The sequence below is a fragment of the Myxocyprinus asiaticus genome, chromosome 2 (assembly GCF_019703515.2).
Source record: "Myxocyprinus asiaticus isolate MX2 ecotype Aquarium Trade chromosome 2, UBuf_Myxa_2, whole genome shotgun sequence".
Taxonomy (NCBI): domain Eukaryota; kingdom Metazoa; phylum Chordata; class Actinopteri; order Cypriniformes; family Catostomidae; genus Myxocyprinus; species Myxocyprinus asiaticus.
In genome coordinates, this window is record NC_059345.1 from 38,603,927 (window position 1) to 38,625,278 (window position 21,352).

General features: G+C 38.2%; 1 protein-coding gene across 7 annotated transcripts in view; it reads right to left on the reverse strand.

The window, feature by feature from the left end:
* LOC127453675 (adenylate cyclase type 2-like) overlaps nt 1-21,352 on the reverse strand; it is a 96,362-nt gene that overhangs the window by 6,209 nt on the left and 68,801 nt on the right. For 6 of the 7 annotated variants that reach the window (XM_051720260.1, XM_051720268.1, XM_051720276.1 and 3 more), the window contains 16 exons: nt 21,153-21,285; nt 20,854-21,042; nt 20,711-20,751; nt 19,834-19,914; nt 19,207-19,276; nt 17,168-17,265; nt 16,922-17,006; nt 16,232-16,369; nt 15,913-16,002; nt 15,565-15,743; nt 14,896-15,007; nt 14,592-14,795; nt 12,511-12,657; nt 10,737-10,841; nt 10,380-10,494; nt 9,511-9,635 (listed from right to left, as the gene is read on the reverse strand). In XM_051720260.1, the coding sequence (XP_051576220.1) occupies nt 9,511-9,635; nt 10,380-10,494; nt 10,737-10,841; nt 12,511-12,657; nt 14,592-14,795; nt 14,896-15,007; nt 15,565-15,743; nt 15,913-16,002; nt 16,232-16,369; nt 16,922-17,006; nt 17,168-17,265; nt 19,207-19,276; nt 19,834-19,914; nt 20,711-20,751; nt 20,854-21,042; nt 21,153-21,285 (1,912 nt within the window). The remainder of the gene's footprint in view (nt 1-9,510; nt 9,636-10,379; nt 10,495-10,736; nt 10,842-12,510; nt 12,658-14,591; nt 14,796-14,895; nt 15,008-15,564; nt 15,744-15,912; nt 16,003-16,231; nt 16,370-16,921; nt 17,007-17,167; nt 17,266-19,206; nt 19,277-19,833; nt 19,915-20,710; nt 20,752-20,853; nt 21,043-21,152; nt 21,286-21,352) is intronic. The other variant, XM_051720284.1, reaches the window with a different exon arrangement.

Consider the following 21,352-nt stretch of genomic DNA (forward strand, 5'->3'; position numbering starts at 1 on the left):
AGAACTCACGGCTATGTTTAATAGTGAAAGTAAGAGCATTTCAAGTGTTGGGGAGTAACTAGTTACATGTAATGGCATTACATAATTTAATTACAAAATAAGTGTAACTGTAATCTGTTACAGTTACTGAGAAAAATGTGTAATTAAATTACAGTTACTTATGAAAATGTTAACGATTACAAAGGGGGTTGCATCTGAAAATTTTCTGTAAAAAGCTAGGATATGTTGAATAATATTAATTTGTTGCTTTGCCTGTTTTTGATGTGCACGATGCCTCCTGCCATTTAAAGGCCGTTTAGTAAAGCGATGCTATTCTGATGCTTTTGATTGGTTCTCTTGTTTGAATTTGCAATGCACCACGTCTGCCAATTACATCAATCCACATTGCCGCTGAAAGCTTTAGGCTACAACCTGTCTGAGAGTTGCCACCATGGCGAGTGATAAAAATGCATTCCAGTGCTGGAAATGTAAAAATCATTTCATCCAGAAATCAGAAAAGGGCGCAAATATAACAGTTCAGTGCAAAATAAGTTTTCCAACTATTAAAATGCTATCGACATCGAAGGTTTCAATGTCAAACCTGAGGAAACATCTGCAGGTATGTAACTTAGCCTACAGTTAACTGTAAGCAGTCATTAAATAAAGTAGCATTGCCTACTCCCACCTGCCACACCATGCTACTAATGTGTATTCAAGACGTATTTTAGCTCTGTATTGCTTGGTGCATGTCCAGTAGTTTATTTAATGATGTTAATCTCCATTCATAACAAATTAGCTAGTCTGCTAGCTAGCTAAAGACATCTTTAGCAGCCACACTTCTATTTATGAACCCTTTGACAGTAAATATATAGCTAACTTTTCCTCCTTGAATAAGGTTGGTAATCATGTCAGATCTAATATTACAGTTATTTCAGCATTGTAGCACAACCTACATTAATGACTCACGAGGTCATTGAGTTGTGAAATTCAGGGCACCAACAGACTCCCCTGGCCAAAGCAACTTTACCACTAACTCATTTTATTTTTGAGATAAAAATCCTTTGATTTTAAATCTGTATTTAACCTCAGAATGATCTCAAAGTAAAAAGAGGTGCTAAAGTCTGATTTTGTGGTGGCTGTGCTTTAAAATTTAATTATTATAATCTTAATTCAAGTGTTAACCCTGCCTGGTTTAAATGTTTGAAAATGATTAACAGTGGAAAACATTCATTAGAAATTTAGAAAAGTAATCAAAAAGTAATCAAATGTAATCAGTTACATTACTTTAATAAAGTAATTGAAATAGTTACACTAATTATTACATTTTAAATAGGGTAACTTGTAATCTGTAACCTATTACATTTCCAAAGTAACCTTCCCAACACTGAGCATTTCCACACGCACAATGCGACGAGAATTTACAGGATTGGAACTAAACAGCTATGTCGCCACAAGAAAGCCACTTGTTGGTAAGGCTAATCGGAAAAAAAGACTTCAATTTGCTAGGGAGTATAAAGATTGGACTGTGGAGCAATGGAAAAAGGTCATGTGGTCTGATGAGTCCAGATTTACCCTATTCCAAAGCGATGGGCTTGTCAGGAAAAAGAAGGGAAGCATATGAAGGGATGCACCCGTAATGCATAATGTCCACTCTGCAAGCCTCTGGAGGCAGTGTTATGATCTGGGGTTGCTTCAATTGGTCAAGTCTAGGCTCAGCAACATTATGTGGCAATACAATGAAGTCAGATGACTACCTGAATGTACTGAATGAACAGGATATCCCGTCAATGGATTTTTTCTTCCCCTGACGGCACAGGCATATTCCAGGACGACAATGTCAAGATTCATCGGGCTCAAATTGTGAAAGAGTGGTTCAGTGAGCATGAGGAATCACTTTCACACATGAATTGGCCACCACAGAGTCCTGACCTTAACCCCATTAAAAGCCTTTGGGATGTGCTGGAGAAGACTTTATGGAGTGGTTCGACTCTCCTGTCATCAATACAAGATCTTGGCCAAAAATTGGCCAAAAACTCTGGATGGAAATAAATGTTGTGAGGTTGCATAAATTTGTTGAAAAAATGCCACGACGAATGTGCACCGTAGTCAATGATAAAGGCAATCCAACGAAATATTAGAGTATGCAACAGGCAGCGTTGTCATGTAAAGTGATATAAAATGTAATAATGCTTGTTCATTTTAAATAAACTAATTATAAAGTGATACCTATGGTAACCATCTTAAAATACACATTTTGCTGCATAAATCTGAAATTGATCAGACTTGAAGGTCCACTCAGTATTTTTTTCCTCTTTAATTTTTTTTTACCTAGAGCTGTCAGAATTAACGCATTAATGCAGTGAATTGGTGATATTTTAGTGCATTTATATCTTTATACTGTGGAAGGTTTTGTTTGAAAAATGTTAATAAAGCATTATGTTGTTACATATTGTATTGTTTTCTTTCCTAAGAATGAAATAATTGTATTATGACTGGAAAAGTGTATATAAATTCAAATTACAACATTTTAAATTTTCACCCGGGGGGGGGGTCACGTGACGCTATGCGAAGGTTGCTCGCTTAAAGGCGAGCTCCGCTAAAATTTTGCTACAATTATCCTTTTAAGCAATATTAACTGTAAGAACTGTAATAGTTTTGTTTGCTAACTGTGCTGGGAGGGCAGGATTTTTAAAAAATCGAAATCATCGGCATGTGGCATTAAAAAGAACTTACGTTCTCACGCATCGGACATCTCGCAGGATCAAGATGGCGGAGGTCCAGTCGATAGCGGTAGCAAGCTTCGTGAAGTAGGTTGGGTGATCTCGAACATTTATGCAGTGCTGACGAAAATCTCGACTGACTTGGAGGGCCTCGCAGAAATACATTGAACGATCACATCTATGGAGGTGAAACTTTCTACCCTGATCACAAGAATAGACAATGTTGAAAAATGGGTCGAGTTTCATGAATCAGCCGAAAGAGAGCTACAGGCTAACCCGCCTGCTACCAAGGCTGATGTGGAATGTGTGTGGGAAAAACTAGAGGATATGGAATATCAGAGCAGGCGTAATAATGTTTGTTTCTTTGGAATCCCCAAGAGAAAGGAAGGTCAAGATATGGTGAAGTTTTTGGATGGGCTTATTCCGAATTTGATTGACACAGCGGTCTGCCTGCTCGAAATTGAACGCGCCCACAGAGTTTTTGGTCAGCTTCCCGTGGCGGGTGACAGACCCCAATCTATCCTGGCAAGATTCTTGAGTTCAGCTAACAGAAACTTTGTTCTACGAGCGGCGAGGAATAAAGGCAAGTTGTGCTGGGAGGACCACAACATTATGGTTTTTCTGGACTTAGATCAACTCAAACGAAGCGCAACGGATTCAAAGAGTGTAAAAAATTGCTTCACCAACAGAGGGTGGGTTTTGCACTGCTTTTTCCTGCTAAGCAGAGAATTGACGCCAAGGGTGGTCGCAAGACATTTACATGCCGACGACAAGCTATGGCCTTCATTACATCTATAGTGTGAGTGGGTAATTTTGCCTGCACTCGGTCAACAATACAGACTATACATTGTGCATTTTACTGATGCAGCCTGAGAGGGTATGTTAATCTGTTGGCTGCCCACTTGATTGATCTACTCTTTTTCCTCTTTCTTCCTTTGTTGACTTATTGTTGAGTTCATTTGTTCATTTTGTGGGTTTGATGTGATTATTTTCTGGGGCTTATTTTATCGAATACATTTTTGTGCAATTTAATGACATGGTTTATGTTAAAAAACAAAAACAAAACAAGGAGAAAAAACAAACACCGGACTTGAGCAATCCGGTAGCAATAGTGTTGTGGAAAATCTCGTGAGCGTGCATGGACCATCGGATTTCCGGGGGATGGATGCCAGTTGGGACTGTTTTTTTCTGTTCTATGGGTTGTTCAGGATTTGACTGTTACATCAATGTTGGAAAGTGGTCTATATAATTTTGCCATGGGTACACGATTTATCTTTACATGTCAATATGTCACACTTTAATATAGGTAAAATATTTCTCTTCACATGGAATGTTAATGGGCTGGGGCACCCTATAAAAAGAAGGAAGGTTGCATCTTTCCTTCAGTGTAAAAAATATGATATAGTGTTCCTTCAAGAAACGCACCTTTCTTCACAGGAAGCTGAAAAACTTGGTAGGGCATGGGGTGGGCATGTGTTTTGCAGTGCTGGTTCAAGTAAGAGCAGGGGAGTCATCACATTGATAAATAAGCATTTTCAATTCAAATGTTTCAAACAGATTAAAGATAATTTAGGAAGAGTCATTGTTTTGGGTGAAATACAGGGGCAAAACCTTATTTTGGATAATATTTATGCACCCAACGCTGATGATCAGAACTTTTTTTATAGATCTTGAGGGGAAGCTACAAGCCACTGGGATCCTTCATGATATGGTTTTGGGTGGAGACTTCAATCTTTTAATGGAGCCAGTCCTTGATCATTGTGATGCAAAAGTGTGTAGACCTTTTAGAGCAACGTTGACACTTCAGAGAATGTGTAAAAATCTTGGTCTTACAGACATTTGGAGACTTCTGAATTCATCTGGGAGGGACTCCCAGAAGTCACTTATTCCATCTACCACTGACTTCTCAACTGGGAGCATTTTAGTTTCAAATCATGAAAATTTGGTGTGTTTAGAGATGTTGCCGCATATAGAGAAAAGAAAATCATAAAGTTGATGCTTTAATACATCTCTTCTACAAGACCCTGAATTTCAAAAAATGTTAAAGACAGAAGTCAATGTTTATGTAGAAACCAATTGGTCCTCAGTGTCCTTGGTGGGCATGGCATGGGAGGAGCTTATGGCAGTTCTTAGGGGGCGGATCATACAATATGCCTCATTCATTAAAAAGATCAAAGCATAATAATTCATAGAATTGGAAGAGAGTATTAAAAGTGCTGAAACAGAGCTGAAGTGCCGAATGTCATCCAATGGTCTTAGATAGTTGACCCAACTAAAATATAGGTACAATACTATTCTGTCACAGAAGGTTGAGTTTTGGTTATTCAGGGCAAGACAGACATATTTTGAGTCGGGGAACAAAGCAGGAAAAGCACTTGCCAGATACATAAATCAGAGAGAGTTTTTTTCCACCTTTCCTTCAGTGAAGTCTTTTGGAGGCAATATATTTACTTCTGCCATATATATTAATAAAGCCTTTAAAGAATTATATTTTGATCTTAATAGTTCCATGTCTTCATCTACTGATAAGGGTATTACCAATTTCGTAGAGCCATTAGAACTTCCTAAATTGATGAGTGATAAAAAAAAAAAACTCTCTTGACTCAGATATTACTTTGGAGGAGCTTGCTGAGTTAAAGCCTTGCCAACAGGTAAGGCCAGGTGGTTTTGCTGCAGAATTGTTTGGATCTTATGTCACAGAACTTGCTATACTTATGTTGGAAGTTTACACAGAGTCATTAAAGAAAGGTGAACTGCCATCAACCATGACGAAAGCCCTGATCAGTCTCATTCTTAAAAAAGATTAGGACCCAAATTAATGTAAAAGTTATCGTCCAATTTCCCTGATCCAATTAGATGTAAAATATTGTCTGAAATTCTGGCTAATCGATTAAGTAATTAATCGATTAAGAGTAATTACATCTATTATACATATGGATCAAGTGGGGTTTATTCATGGTTGTACTTCTTTTGATAATATTAGACATTTTATAAATATTATGTGAACAGTAGCAAATAATCAGACCCTGATCGCTGCCATCTCACTTATGGTGGAATGGGACTATCTTTTTAAGATTTTGGAAATTTATGGGTTTGGGAACACTTTTATTGGGTGGATTAATTTACTTTATAAACAACCGTTAGCATCAGTGCAAACTAATGGATTAATTTAAGATTATTTTTCTCTTGGTAGGGAATCCCCGCAAGGCTGTCCTCTCTCACATTTATTGTTCTATCTTGCCCTGGAAACATTAGCAGCCGCAATAAGAAAAGAGGATGATTTTCCTGGTGTTGTAGCAGGAGGTGTGGTGCATAAACTTCTGCTCTATGCAGATGATATATTATTATTTGTCTCCGACCCTAGTAGATCTATGCCTAGACTCCATAAAATTATTAATTCCTTCTCCAAATTTTCAGGATACAGGGTGAATTGGTCTAAATCAGATGCTCTTGCTCTGACAGCATACTGCCCTGCCATGGCTTTCCAACCTGGTGCCTTTCAATGGCCCAAGCAAAGCATTTTATTTCCAGCAAATTTGAGAGACTTAGTTAAGAGTTAATTTTGACCCATTAATGAAAAGGTTCTTGTGTGATGTGGATAGGTGGGCTTCACTACATTTGTCTATGATTGGGAAGGTCAATGTTATAAAAATGAATTGTATCCCAAAGTTCAATTATCTACTGCAGTCTCTCCCCTCAGAAGTTACTCTTTCTTATTTTAAACAATTTGATAGAATATCTAATTCCTTTATTCGGAATGGTAAACAACATCTGTTGCATTCCAGTAAGTTACATAGACCAATTGACAAAGGAGGTTTTGGCCTCGCCATTTTGTTTTATTACTATGCTTTTAATCTTAGATACTTTGCTCAATGGACTCTTCCACCTGAGAGAGACACTCCCTGGTACTACATTGGACAAGTATTCCTTGCTCCAATCTCGCCATTGCAAAGTCTATCTATCAATCTGCCTGGAGAAGTAAAAATGCATCCCATTATTTCAAACTTACACTCAGTATGGACAAAGGTTTCCCGTTTGTTCAATTTTGATATTTACCTAAATGCTTCCGCAACCTTATGGCTCAACCCCAAATTGTGTATTAACAAGTCCCTCTTTTGCTGGAAAGAATGGATTGAGAGGGGTGTTGCTAAACTTGGTGACCTTTATGAAAACGGAGCTTTGAGATCATATGAAATTATAACAAAGCATTTTGGGATTTATAGGTCTCAATGTTTCAAGTATATACAGTTGCGCCATTTACTTTTTACTATTTTTGGTGGCAGTAACAGCCCCCTAAAGCTGCAGACACATTCTGTATGGTGCTCACAGCCCTTGGAAAAGGGCATGAAGCATCAGTATATTATTCCTTTTTGATTCAGAGTCTTGGTGATGGGGCCTAAACAGTTCTTAAGAGGTTATGGTAAAGAGATTTGAACTTGGTATTGGAGGATGGGGAGTGGGAAAGAATTTTTAAAAATGTTAAAACTATGTCTAGGGATGCATGGGTACGCCTTATTCAGTTTAAGATTTCGCATCGTTTCTATTGGACTCCCTACCTGCTGACGATGTCAGTTGGAGGATGGAGACATAGCCCATGCTCTGTGGTTCTTCAAGAATTCTGGGCAAGAGTCCAGGATTTTATCTCTGAGGTTTTAGATACTCAGATTTCATTTTGCCCCAGACTATGTATATTGGGTGATGGGGTGGTTATTAAACTAAGTGACAATTATACAAAAAGCTGGATCCAAACTAGCGTAATGATTGGCAGACATATAATTCTTAGAGGATGGAAGTCAATTGGCGCTCCCTCATTTCAAGAATGGTTCACCGAATTGGGCAGGGTGGCGGTATTTGAAAAGATGTCATATAAACAGTTTGGCAGATTAGATGCATATGGTAAGAAATGGGACAAATACAGACTCTCTGTGAGGACCATGTGGAGAGAAACCTTTTTTTTCCTCTCTCTCTCACTTCGTGTTTATATGTGTATACTCTGGCTTGGACCACAGGAATGTTTGTTGGGGGCTGGGGACTGGGAGGGGGATAAGGAATTAATGGGGGTAAAAGGGGGATAATGGTTGACTCTGTACATGGATACTTTGCTTTATTCTGTATTGTGTTTGAGAATCAACCAATAAAACAATTTAATTTCAAAAAATAAAATAAAAAATTAATTGACTGACAGCACTAGTCTTTACTCCTAAAGAAATTAATTGTAATTTTGAAACATGTGAAACCATGCTGCTCACATGAGTTAAAGAAATTTTTTTCTCATCATTAACACCCTAATGCCATCCCAGATGTGTATGACTTTCTTTCTTCTGCTGAACACAAATTAAGATATTTAGAAGAATGTCTCAGCACTGTAGGTCCACACAATGCAAGTGAATGGTGACGCAATGGGAGAAAGGTGCTTCTGGTTGTTCCTTGCAGGGTACTCAGCCTATCATATGGTTAGGATTAGGATGGGGGTGGGGCTAGCTTTGGCATCTGCTGCCTCCCAGGAACAAACTGAGGCCCCTTTGTACAGCGGGCGAATGGTGACCATTCTTCTTTAGTTTTTTAGCGATTAGTATTCTTAGTGCATATCATCATCTACTGGTTGGGGCTGGTTAAAAGTGGAGAATTAGAGTAAAAAGGACTTAAATATTGATCTGTTTCTCACCCACACCTATCTTATTGCTTAAGGAGTTATGGATTTAACTACTGGAGTCTTATGGATTACTTTCATGCTGCCTTTATGTGATTTCTTAAGATTCAAAGTTCTGGCAACCATTCACTTGCATTGTGAGGACCTATAGAACTGAAATATTCTTCTAAAAATCTTCATTTGCGTTCAGAAAAAGAAAGAAAGCCATACACATCCGGGATGGCATGAGGGTGAGTAAATGATGAAGTAGTTTACATTATGGGAGAACTATCCCTTTAAAGACAGTCCAGTCATATCAGTACCCTTATAAAAGCTGTTTAATTCTACATGGAGCGGGTCCCCTCATGGGAGCTGACATGATAGAATCACAGTGTGTCAGCACCATACGAAGCACTTGTTGCTCATTTTCAGCTAAATTTTTACGAAGCGCTAAAATAATGCTAATGACCGCTGAGCATTTGTTTGTAAACAACAATTTCGTCTATAGATGAAGTTACTGTTTACAAAAAAAACTCTCTTCCCCGCCCATTCCGGGTTCTTTTGGTAGCCCAGAAAAGAACTGCTGTCTATGGGCGCTTCTCTCATATTGCGCTGAAATTGCCCATAAAGTGCTGTTTGTGGGGTTGGAACACCCTGTTTCCCACAGATTAATAGAGAGTGGGGCTTCTTTAAATTTCCACCAGATCACTGCATCAGGAAAAACTCAGGATTTTACATAAATGATGAAAATTCACGGGTCACCGTCATTGTTATCACTTCTGCTCTTTTAGACCCAAATGACCCGCAGCAGCTGTTGTTTGAAATTAACTTTTTTACGAAGAAATTACATAAACTCTGTTTGTAAACTGCTTTTTTTCATTTCCAAAGTGCTGTCACTGTGACAAATATTAGGTCAAATATGATCTAACAATGATCTTATATGATCAAGACCACCATACAGGAGGAACAGATCCTGTCTCCACCACCCCAGTGCATTGACTACTGTTTGTGAAAGGACAATTGAATAAAAATAATGTCATACTGCTAAAATTATGTCTTTGCATTTATTTTGAATGCAGTAAATAATATTGTTTAATCGGAAGCGTGGTTTCCTGTGGTGTGACGTCAGAGTAATTTCATCTATAAAGTGGTGCATTAAGAGAGCAATGACGGCATTCATACCTGTATTTTGCCAAGTTCCCCTGTGCTTTCCATTCGGCTGGCCACATTCACAGTGTTTCCCCAGATGTCATACTGTGGTTTCCTGGCCCCAATCACCCCAGCAATCACTGGGCCATGGTTTATACCTGCACACACACACACAGTTAATAAACAAACTCTTCAAATCTTTACACAGAAAGAGGCCACACATGCACACTTTCTGTCACTTTCACATAATATCTGCATTCAAATTCATACCTAACCAGCATCCAGTTCCTGTAAATGTACTATTTGTGTCATTGAGATGCTTAAAGATCCTCATTTTAATTATACATTTTTTAATTAGACATAATTGGCAACCACACACAAAGCACAAAGTGGTTCCTCTTTAAGTTGCAGCCTCAGAACACCTGGAACAAAGGACTGTTTGAATGTGTTTTACCCTCTTTCTAATAAAACCTTTTTCCTTAGCTGAATGAAGGGATTTTTGTCTGTTATTATAATTTTGTCAAATCTCTACCACAGATGGGTGATATAGTCTCAGAATCAATATGCAAGCATTTCATAGCTATGCTTCTGTTACCCCTGATCTGCTGAAAATGCTTGACATCACACTTATGACCTGCTTTTCTATTTTTTGAATATTTGATTTAGATTTGGCAGTTGCATTTGGACTCTCTAATGCCTAAATGATTTTTATAAGTCTATTAATTTTAATATTAAATGTATCTTGTTACATCTGGGAATAAAGCATAACTTCAATCTCTGAAAAAACAAGACACAACATCTAAGCATTAATTTTGATTGGCCAGGTAATGGCCAACAATAATTGAGTATGAATTAAGATTGTGTAGACTTGTGTGTCATAAGTGTTTTGCAGCCAGACTTACCCACGCGAAGCCTGAATGTGTTGAATGAGTGTCTGTTGATGCCATCCAGCTTGCCAATCAGAGCAATGGCAAACTCCACCATGTTCCCTATCTGTGCATGCTGCCTCTCCCGATCCTGAGAGCACACAGAACCCATGCAAAAAACTCACTACACCACAAACAATGCCATTTATTAGACAATGTGCTATTTGACTTCAACTAAATACAAGTGATCAGAGCAGCAGTAACATTTATAGGTGATCAGAGCTATAGTGGCATTATCTGGTGCAACAAGTATATAGTCCAGAAGTGTACTCATATCAGTATAGTGCAGCATAATTCATGGGTTTATCTTGTGGTGAGCGGTGTCTGCAGTACCTGGCTGGTCTGCTCAGGAGGTCCACTCAGGCCTGCAGCAGCCATGTATGTGCTGCCAATAGTTTTAATCTTCTCCACACCACTAAATTTGGGCTTAGACAGCAACTGAAGGTTAAGAGAGCAGGGAATTGGGCAAGTGAACGTGTTTCAGAGTAGTAGCAATCATTCTTAAATTATGTTATCTTACATTAAATGGTAGACAGAGGAAAGAGGTTAATGAGAAATGAGAGGAAGGGAGAGACAGCAAACATACCACACTGAAACTCAACACTAGCAATCAGTGAAGTTAGGCAAGCATGGAGCTGGTCTATATTTATATAGGTAATTGGTTCTCCTGGGTAAAACAGGCTGCCCCAGAAGTTCTGGGTGGCTTTCAATGAAAGGTTTGTGTGGGTGTCAATGACACACAATTGGACACTGAGCAAGTGCTGAGTGTTGCCATTAAAGGAATAGTTCACCCAAAAATGATAATTCTCTCATCATTTACTCACCCTCATGCCATCCCGGATGTGTACAACTTTCTTTCTTCTGCAGAACATAAATGAAGATTTTTAGAAGAATATTTAAGCTCTGTAGGTCCATAAAATGCAAGTGAATGGTGGCCAGAACTTTGAAGGTCCAGAAAGCATATGAAGGTAGCATGAAAGTAATCAATAAGACTCCAGTGGTTAAATCCATGTCTTCAGAAGCTATATGAAAAGCGTGGGTGAGAAACAGATCAATATTTTTGTCATTTTTTACTATAACTTCTCCTCCCTGCCCAGTAGGTAGCAATATGCACGAAGAATGCAAATTGGCAAAAACAAAAGAAGAATGTGAAAGTGGAGATTGCTAGTAAAAAGCACTTAAATATTATAAATATAAATTTTATTTGCCTTATTTTTGCCTTCAAAGTTCTGGCCTCCAGTCACTTGTATTGAAGGGACCAACAGAGCTGAAATATTCTTCTAAAAATCTTTGTTTGTGTTCAGCAGAAGAAATAAATTCATACAGATCTGGGATGGCATGAGAGTAAATGATGAAAGAATTTCAATTTTTGGGTGAACTATCCTTTTAAGAAACCCAGGGCATTGTTCTCAAAATGGTGGAGATCACCCAAGGGTTACAGCCTTACTGTTGAAGGCTGTTGATGCTTAACCCCCAATCCAAAAGCAAATGTAAATTATGCTGTTCCATTATTCAATATTGACATAAAAGCACTAATATGCAATCATTCATCTGTTAATTCAGGAAATGAGGCCCTGTTAACACCTGTTATTAACATCTGTCTTGGCTGATCTGATTCACTAAATACTGGTGTAAATGGCGTACATTTCGTGATCGGATCACCCAACCACATTCAGAGGTAGTCAGAAATGCATTTGTCCTGATTCGTCCCAGACAACAATCAACTATCAGTTAAACATGGCTCTTAAGGGTTTTTACATGCAGAATATGACTTTTAAATCAAAATACCTAAAAAAAATAAAATAATTTAAAGCACATTCATGCACAAGACTTCACAGAAGTTTTTAGATTATTTGGTATGCCTACAGTATGTATCAATATACTGTATAGTGACAGGTATATTTGGAAGCAACAGTGTGCCCACCTCTTTTTTGTGGATTTTTATACCTTTTTATACTTTAGCAACATGTAGTCACGAAATCAGAGACTCTTTCATGGATCACCTGAGACAGATGTAAATACCAGGTGTAAACAGGGCCTGAGAGGAGAATAAATTTAGTGGAATAAGGAGATTAGAGAAAACAAACACATATAAACACACTCTGACCTCATCAAAGTCAGCAATGATCTCATTGAGAAGCCTCAAACACTCAAGTCCTTCTTTATTGATATCACACTCTGTGTAGAACTCTTTGAAGTCTGGCACAGAGGCAAACATCACACATACACAGTCATACGATTTATAGTACAGGTCCTGGAGAACAGAGAACACAAAAACACAGAGAGTTTTATTGTGCTACCAATGCTTTTGTGTTACAATCATTCTTGCCACAAAGTAGATACAACAAAAAGACTTGTTTTCTGATAGGATAGCCACTAGAATACACAGACTCACAGGTACAACAAAAGGTATGTTTGATAAATGACAAATGATATGACACTGAGTGAAAGAACAGACAGAACATTTCCATTAAATGCACTTAATTTTCAGGGAAGTCGCAATATAAACCTAAAGGCAGTTTCAATGTACTGAGACTGTCTCACAAAAAAAACAAAAAAACTTTAGCATATTAGAGAGTTTTAAAGAATGAAAGAATAAAAAAAAAGAAAATCAATAAAATAAAATAAAATAAATTAAAAAATACTATGAAAAAAAAAACCTAATGACAACTGGCAACCTCAAAATTTGAGGTCAACCACTGATGTTTCATCTCTTAAGTCTGCCCTCACTTTCTGATTACACTCTGGTGATATTTTTGTGACATATCAGTCAGGAGTGTGTGTGTGTACTTGTGTGTACGCTGCAGTGCAGTCTAGGGTCAGCTGGGATTAGAGGAGAATTAGAGTTATGTCATCTTTGGACAGTGAGAATAAGATACGGCTAAACTAGTGCATTACTAGATAATGCCATGCAGATTAAATCACGTATAAACAATGTAACATTACAAATATCTTCATCTCAGGATCTAAAACTCTAGCATGAAGCAACAAACAGCCTCATCTGTACAGAGCTGTACAGATCACATAACAGATCAAAGACTTCTTTGTGAAGCATCTCTGTCAAACAGGTTCTGTTTTGTCTTTGAAAGACAAACAATCAAAAACTATACTATTTTGAGAAAAAATATCTCTACATAAAAATCCAAAAACCTATTCATGCCTGTTTTCTGATATCATGGAACTTTCCACTCCTTATTTCTGTGTCTTATAGTCTTTCTGGTCGTATGGTATAGTATGGACTGTGGTAGGGTCGTTATTTCAAAATACTGTACTGGGTGATATAGTATTATTGTAGTGTAGTGCATGATGTGATTGTATTCTATGATTACGGGATGGATAGTACAATGAAGATTTGCACTGTACAATGTTAGGAAGATAAGACTTTTCCTATATGAGCATAGTACATAACTCATTGTCCGGGCTCTTGTTATATCTAGACTGGACAACTGCAATGCTCTTTTGGCAGGACTTCCTGCATGTACACGCAACCCTCTGCAAATGATCAAAAACACATAGGCGCATATGGTCTTCAAAAAGCCAAAGAGAGCCAATACCTCTTTTTTTCCCAGTGTACTGGCTGCCAATGTTTGCTTGCATCAAGTTGAATGCTTTAATGCTCGCTTATAGAACAGCCACTGGCTCAGCACCTCCCTATCTAAACTCACTTCTACAACTATGTGCCTTCCAGAAGCCTGCAATCGGTAAGTGAGCGGCGCCTCGTGGTACCATCTTATAGAGTCACAAAATCACTTTCCCAAACTTTTACTTTCACCATTCCTCTCTTGTGAAATGACCTTCGCAACTCCACCTGAAAAGCCAGTTCTATTCCAAATACCAATAAACATCTAAAGACGCATCCTATCAACTGTTTTAAAAAAAAAAAAATAAAATCTTAATCTATTCTTTTACTATTGTCTCTCACTTTCCTCTCTGCCTGTACTTCTTTGAACAAATTTGAAATTTTGCATTGCAGCACTTCTCATATTATTGCCTCCTTAGGATGAATCGCTTATATTGTATTCCTCATTTGTCGCTTTGAATAAAAGTGTCAGCTAAATGGATAAATGAAAATGAATAGTAGGTGAATGATACATCATGGCATGATCTTCAGTGGCATATGATATATGTCTGGTCTTTATGAGGGTGTGAAATACAGGCTTATCCCGGGCGTTCCACACCGGTTCCTACCTTGTATTTCTTGTTTAGTAAAGGAATAGTGGACCGCAGCCCCACCTCATTCTTTTTGTTCTCGCCCACGAAGAGCGCAGCCACATGTGCAGGGAGAACGTTCTCCAAAAGGAGACGGTTCAAGTTTTCGCATAGCTCAACTTCTTCCTTATCAGCCAGATTCTTGTTCTTCAACAGAAAATCCTGACGACAGCAGTACTCATTCTGTGAAGTAGAGGGAGGACACAGCACAGGTGGGCGTGTGTTTCTCGGCTAAAGCACTGACAGTATGGTTCTGTATTCTTGTGCAGTATGAGGTGTGTACCTGGCGGGATATGAGCAGCATTGTAAAGAGGAAGAGTGTGATGTAAATGCAGCTCATGCATTGTGGGTGCTTCATAAGTCCTGATTTGCACAGCTTCAGATCGTCCTCCACACTGTAATAGACAAACACTAGAAATGTTTACCATAATAACCATAATACAGAGTAAGTAACCGAAGGGTTAGGGGTTTGAATCCCAGAAAGGGTGATGCATGAGCCAGGTGGCTCTAGGGGAACTGACACTGTAATCAATGTACGGTAATTCACTTTAGATAAAAAAATAAACCACTTCTTAAAAAACCCTAACCAAGTATTGTTTGTGAATTTAAGTGTAAGAAGTGTGTATGTGTGTGAGTTGGTTTTTGTGGTTTATGATAACTTTTTAGGTTACACACTAGTAATTAAGAGGATATTATGCTATAAATGTGGTTTATGAGGACACCCCTAGTGTCCCTGTAATTCAAATGGCTTAAAAAATATACTTAACTAAACATGTGTTTTTGAAAATGTAAAAATGCCAAAAGGTTTCTGTGATGGTTAGTTTTAGGGGTAGGTGTAGTGTTAGTGGATAGAATATATAGTTTGTACAGTACAAAAACCATTATGTCTATGGAGAGACCTCATAAAGATAGGAGTACCAACATGTGTGTGTGTGTGTGTGTGTGTGTGTACCAGCTGTGGTTGGCGTAGAGCAAGTAGCTGTAGCAATTGAACAGATTATCCTGTGAGTAGAAGATGATGATGTAGTACACAGTAGAAACAATGAAGAGGAAGGCCACCTTCAGCTCCAAACTCACCCTCAAAAACACGCCACAGGCAATCAATGCCAATATACAATTATACACTGAGTACTGGAAAGACAAATACATAAAAATTAAAATTATATACATTTTTAGTGTTTTAACAGTGTTATGACAAAAGTTAGAACACTCTCATTATTTAATAGTAGTGACCAATCATTTATGCATTTGTTTAACTAGAAAAACTGTTTACTGGTGTGTGTGCGTGGTTGCAACTCACAGGCAAATACGGAAGGTCATCTTTAAAAGAATCAGGAATGCTGATGTTATTTTGCCGCAAGTCACATAAATTCCCTGGATTTTTTAAATACTGTAGATTGGATCGATAGACAGAAATTTTAAGAGATGGGCCACATTTTGTAGCACTTCATCTGACAAATGTACCCATGCATCTAACAACATTGTTTGAAAATATGTCCTAAGCTTTAAAAAAACCCCAATGTATGTTGTAAGATTGACATAATAGTGTTACTTTGCATGTAATACTAAAAACAATAATGTGTGTGATAGTGTTTTATTACTAAAAGGTTAAGCATTACCAAGTCGAACATGGCGATGATGACTATGACTGTGGTAGCAATAGTTGCCAAAGGAAGGCGCACAAAAGGTCTCTTAACCACTGCTTTAGATAGTGCAGACAACCATGTACATGACTTCAACTTCTCAGGAAACATCCTCTGAGAGACAAAAATATATATATAGAGAGAGAGAGAGAGAGAGAGAGAGAGAGAGAAAACAGTAGGGGGAAATAGCAGTTAACAAAGTGAAAAGGAAAGAGAGAATGCTGGATTTGACCTGTATAGTTCCAGGTTATGATTTTGGAAAAAGGCAACAGTATGTTTGAATGGGGCAGTCCAATACAAGGTCAAAGAGGACACAGAGAGAAACACCGTCTGTACATGTCAAGGTCTGACAGGGTATCTATATGTATTTGTTTATTTATGAGTGACACTGTAGCAAATGTCAGTCTGTTTTTAGTTCATTTGAAGTCAGTGCACACAATGGGCTTAGCACATGACATTCTTTACATAACAACAATGTACACAGCAAAGGACATACTATATACTCCAGCCTCTATAAAACTGCAGGGGTGGGGGTGGCTTCTTTATGGAACTTTATTGTGCCAGACGCCCACAAATACACCAGACACCATCAAAATAAATTAGTGTGTGTGTGTGTGTGTGTGTGTGTGTGTGTGTTGAGGCAAAGGAAGGCAGTGGTGGTCTAACCTGAAAATGCCCGGCAAAACAGATGCACAAGGTCAAGAGCAGAACACATGCCAATACTCCAAATGTGAGTCCCAGCTTTTTACGGCTGACAGAGTTAGAGAGAGTGAGAGAGAAAGAGAGAGAGAGAGAGAGAGAGAGAGAGAGAGAGAGAGAGAGAGAGAGAAATTGTCATATATTCTCAGGCCAGATCACTATAGCACATCAAGACATGTTAGGAGCTTTTGTTTGTGCATTTATGCCACTTACTGCTTGGTCACAAACATCTGGATGATGAAGATGCAAATGAAGATGAAGGTGGCACAACCAATGTAGTATTTAAAGCTTGGCATCTCTATAGTCCTGTACTAAAAGTCCAATACACACACAAACACACACATTAATCTTCATTCATTTAATTTCTTGTTTTTATTTTCTGAAAAAAATTAAACACTTTTGGTACGAAACGTTATTTAAGCAATAAGCCACAAGAGGCTTTGCATTACAGTGATTTTACGATGGGTAAGGGATGTTCTTAGAAACTCCCTTAACTTTGGTAAAATCACTGTAACACATGGCCTCAAGTATCTTATTCCTTTTCTAAATTAGCAATATCATCAAAGACCCCAATGTTAAATAGTTATATTTATTAATAATAATAATCAAAATAAACAATTCTTCCAAGCATATAGAGTAATATAGATCATAGGCCTAAGTGTAGTCAGGGTTGGGAGGTTTACTTTTGAAATGTATTCCACTACAGATTACAGAATACATGCTGTAAAATGTAATTTGTAACGTATTCTGTTAGATTACTCAAGGTCAGTAACGTATTCTTAATATTTTGGATTATTTCTTCAGCACTGGTAGATTTTTTCACTTGTTTTGACTATTAAAACTCTGTCAGCACAGTAAGACAAAATACACGTTGAAAATATATTCTTTGAAAAACCTAAATATCTTATGCAGTGTTGTTTCTAAAACAAGATAAATCAAATTGATCTTGTTTTAAGGATTTTTAGATATTTTTACAGGAAAACAATACAAAAATTATTATCAGTAATATGATGTTTGCCCTAATATCAAAGGTCTTACTAGAAAAAAAGAAATTATGATCCAACGTGAATTTTCTTGATAAAAAAATATGATCATGCTTTGTAACGTGCATGTAAAATGGCTAGAAATAGCATTTTAGCTTAGCTTAAAGCTGACAAGTTACACAAGGTTTATTTCTATTTCTTCTGCTCTAAACTTACTTCAAACTTACTTCTCTGTCTGCTCGTATGAATGTAACACATCATAAGAAAATGTTTCACCGCTGTTCAAATGCACTTTGGATCGCATCATTTATATGTATAAATGTTTTCCATCTGAAACGACTAAATATTAAATGAAACAAATGACAATAAAATGCAAAGTAATCTCTTCAGTAATCAAAATACTTTTTGAATGTAACTGTATTCTAATTACCAATGATTTAAATTGTAACTGTAGTGGAATACAGTTACTTATATTTTGTATTTTAAATACGTAATCCCGTTACATGTATTTCATTACTCCCCAACACTGAGTGTAGCTTGTTTACAGTTGCCAAGCAAATGTAGCAACTTTACACATTAACATTCACACACTGAGCACTTTATTAGGAACACCTGTACACCTACTTATTCATGTGATTATCTAATCAGCCAATCGTTTGGCAGCAGTGAAATGCAAAAAAATCATGCAGATATGGGTCAGAAGCTTCAGTTAATGTTCACATCAACCATCAGAATGGGGATAAAATGTGATCTCAGTGATTTACAGCGTGGCATGATTGTTAGTGCCAGACGGGCTGTTTTGATTATTTCTGTAACTGCTGATCTCCTGGGATTTTCACACACAACAGTCTCTAGAGTTTACTTAGAATGGTGGCAAAAACCAAAAACATCCAGTGAGTGGCAGTTCAGCGGACCGAAACTCCTTGTTGATGAGAGAGGTCCACGGAGAATGGCCAGACTGGTTTTGAGCTGACAGAAAGGCTACGGTAACCACTCTGTACAACTGTGGTGAGCAGAATAGCATTTCAGAATGCACAACATGCTGAAACTTGAGGCGGATGGGCTACAACAGCACATCGGTCCCTTTAGTGCTCAGTGAGTGTAGCTGTGCGAACACAGGTGTGCGTTTATCAGAATTTTACAATGGCACTGAAAGCAGTCCATCTGAATTCAGAGTCTGAACTATTTGTTTTATAAATCATTCTTCTTCATCTTACATCCAGTACTCCATACATTCCATCGTTTTACAGCCCTAAGTAAAACACTCACCTGCTTTTCCAGATCTCTTTTAGTAAACCACAGTGTGAGGCCAGAGATCTCTTCAGACTTCACCCACTGCCTGCAAACACACAACATTTCTGTACATTTTACTGCACCGGATGGGCAATGCAAACTATTTGTACAATCTAAACCAAACTGGACTCAAAGGTGCACTCAGTAACTTTTGTCTTTGTATCATCTTGGACTTACACTGACATCTTAGCGGCTTGAATGCAGCTGCAGCATAATTTAAAATCAAGTTTCAGATGCCATTGTAGAAATGTAGTATTCTCGGTCAGCCATGATTACTTTAATCAATGAGTTAAAGTGTCAAATAGCAGGACGGTTACTGAAATTAAGTGAGTAGTATTCGGCTGGTCATGTGATTCTAATATGGCAGCCCCCATGTGCGGACCCTCTCCATGTTGAATAAAACAGCTTTTATAAGATTACTGATATGACTGGAGTCTTCATTTTAATGCGAGTGCTCATGATTTCCTACATATATTGCAAAATTACAATTCACGTCTTTAGGAGTTAAACTTTTTTAATGAGGAAAAACTTATTGAGTGCACCTTTAACTTAAATACACACATCCAAAAGCATTTATTGTGTTTGCAAGTATGTTTGACTAACTTGCTTGAGCTCAGATCGTTGATGGTGGTGGTCATCTTGTCGTGCAGTTCTTCATCAAACTTTGTCTTCTGAGATTTATACCTAGAGGGGACAGTACTGAGCTCAGAGAGAGAAGCACACATATACTTCCATAAAGTAACACACATTCACACAATGATGATGCCTCTATGTGTACACTGTGACACTGTGGTCCCGGGAAGATGGTTATAGCTGTTGCCATGCTGTTGCAGATTTATTTTAGTTGTGAAGCAGATTTTGTGGAAGGTGGGTGAATATGTGACTTTTTTTTTGTTTGTAGTTCTGTTGCTAATGCTTTAGAGATCTAAAGCATGGGTTGAAAACAGAACATTCAGAGTAGTTTGTCAGTGCGTGTGAGGCATATGGCAAGCAGGATGCCGTGTGTTAATTTAAACCCCTCAGAGAGATCGTAAGAGTCCCTTTGCAATGTGCCTCAACACAACTCAGAAGGAAAAATGGTGTTTCCTATCTCTCTCTCTCTTTTTCTCTCTCCTTTTCATGCAGAAAAAACACACATGCTCAAAGGAAGGTATATTGAGGGACTGCTGCTATAGTCACGTTAACTGTGTGACCAGTCACAGAGGCTAAGTGAGAGATTGCATTGTTAGTGTTGAAACTGCAGGCCTCAGAGTTCTGGCTGAGTCAATATGGCTACACTCACTTAAATGTGCTCAAGGGGGGAGCAGGTAAAGAGAAGGGCTCCTCAAGAGACTCATCAAAGCTGTCAAAGAGCAATAGTATGAAAGATAGCTTAAACATTGGTGCTTCAGTGAGCATGATAAAACCAAAAACTAGCCTACTGTCTCAATAGACATTCTCCTCTCACACACACACACACACACACACAAACAATGCTCACCTCTCTGCAATTTTTGTCGATACTGATCTAAGAGGGAAGTCCTAAGGAGAGAGACAAACATGAGCATGCATCACACGGGCTGAATCACAGAGCTGTATCCTGCACACAGTGAGCAGCTTGTCAACTCTGTGGATGTATCTGACCTTGCAACGACCCTTGCCATTGACCATGGCATCTGTGCTGAATTCCTCTCGGCTCTGCAGGTGGGCGAAAGGTTTGACGGCCCCCCACGACTCCAGAAAGCGCGTCATACGCACAGATGCTCGCATCTTCAAACCGTCACTCACTCGAGGCTTAGTAACACTAGGAGCCATCAGCGATTGGTCTTTTGACTAAACACACAAACATAACAAATCAACACGTGCCGGAGTACACATGTACAGTGCCATATACTGTATACGTGCCAGGCATGTACTACTAATATATGATGTAAAGTTCTGACCCGTGGGTCTATGACCAGGTAAGTCTTGATGTTGAGCTCTTTAAGGTAGGGGTCTCTCAGGTTTCCATTTCCCTCCTCTACCTCATACGCTTTGTTCAAGTGCTTCAGAGTCGCCTCTGTGATGTGAACTCGGCTAACAGAGAGAGAACAAAAAACACAAAGTAAAACAAATAATAAAGTGGTGTTTTATGTAATACAGG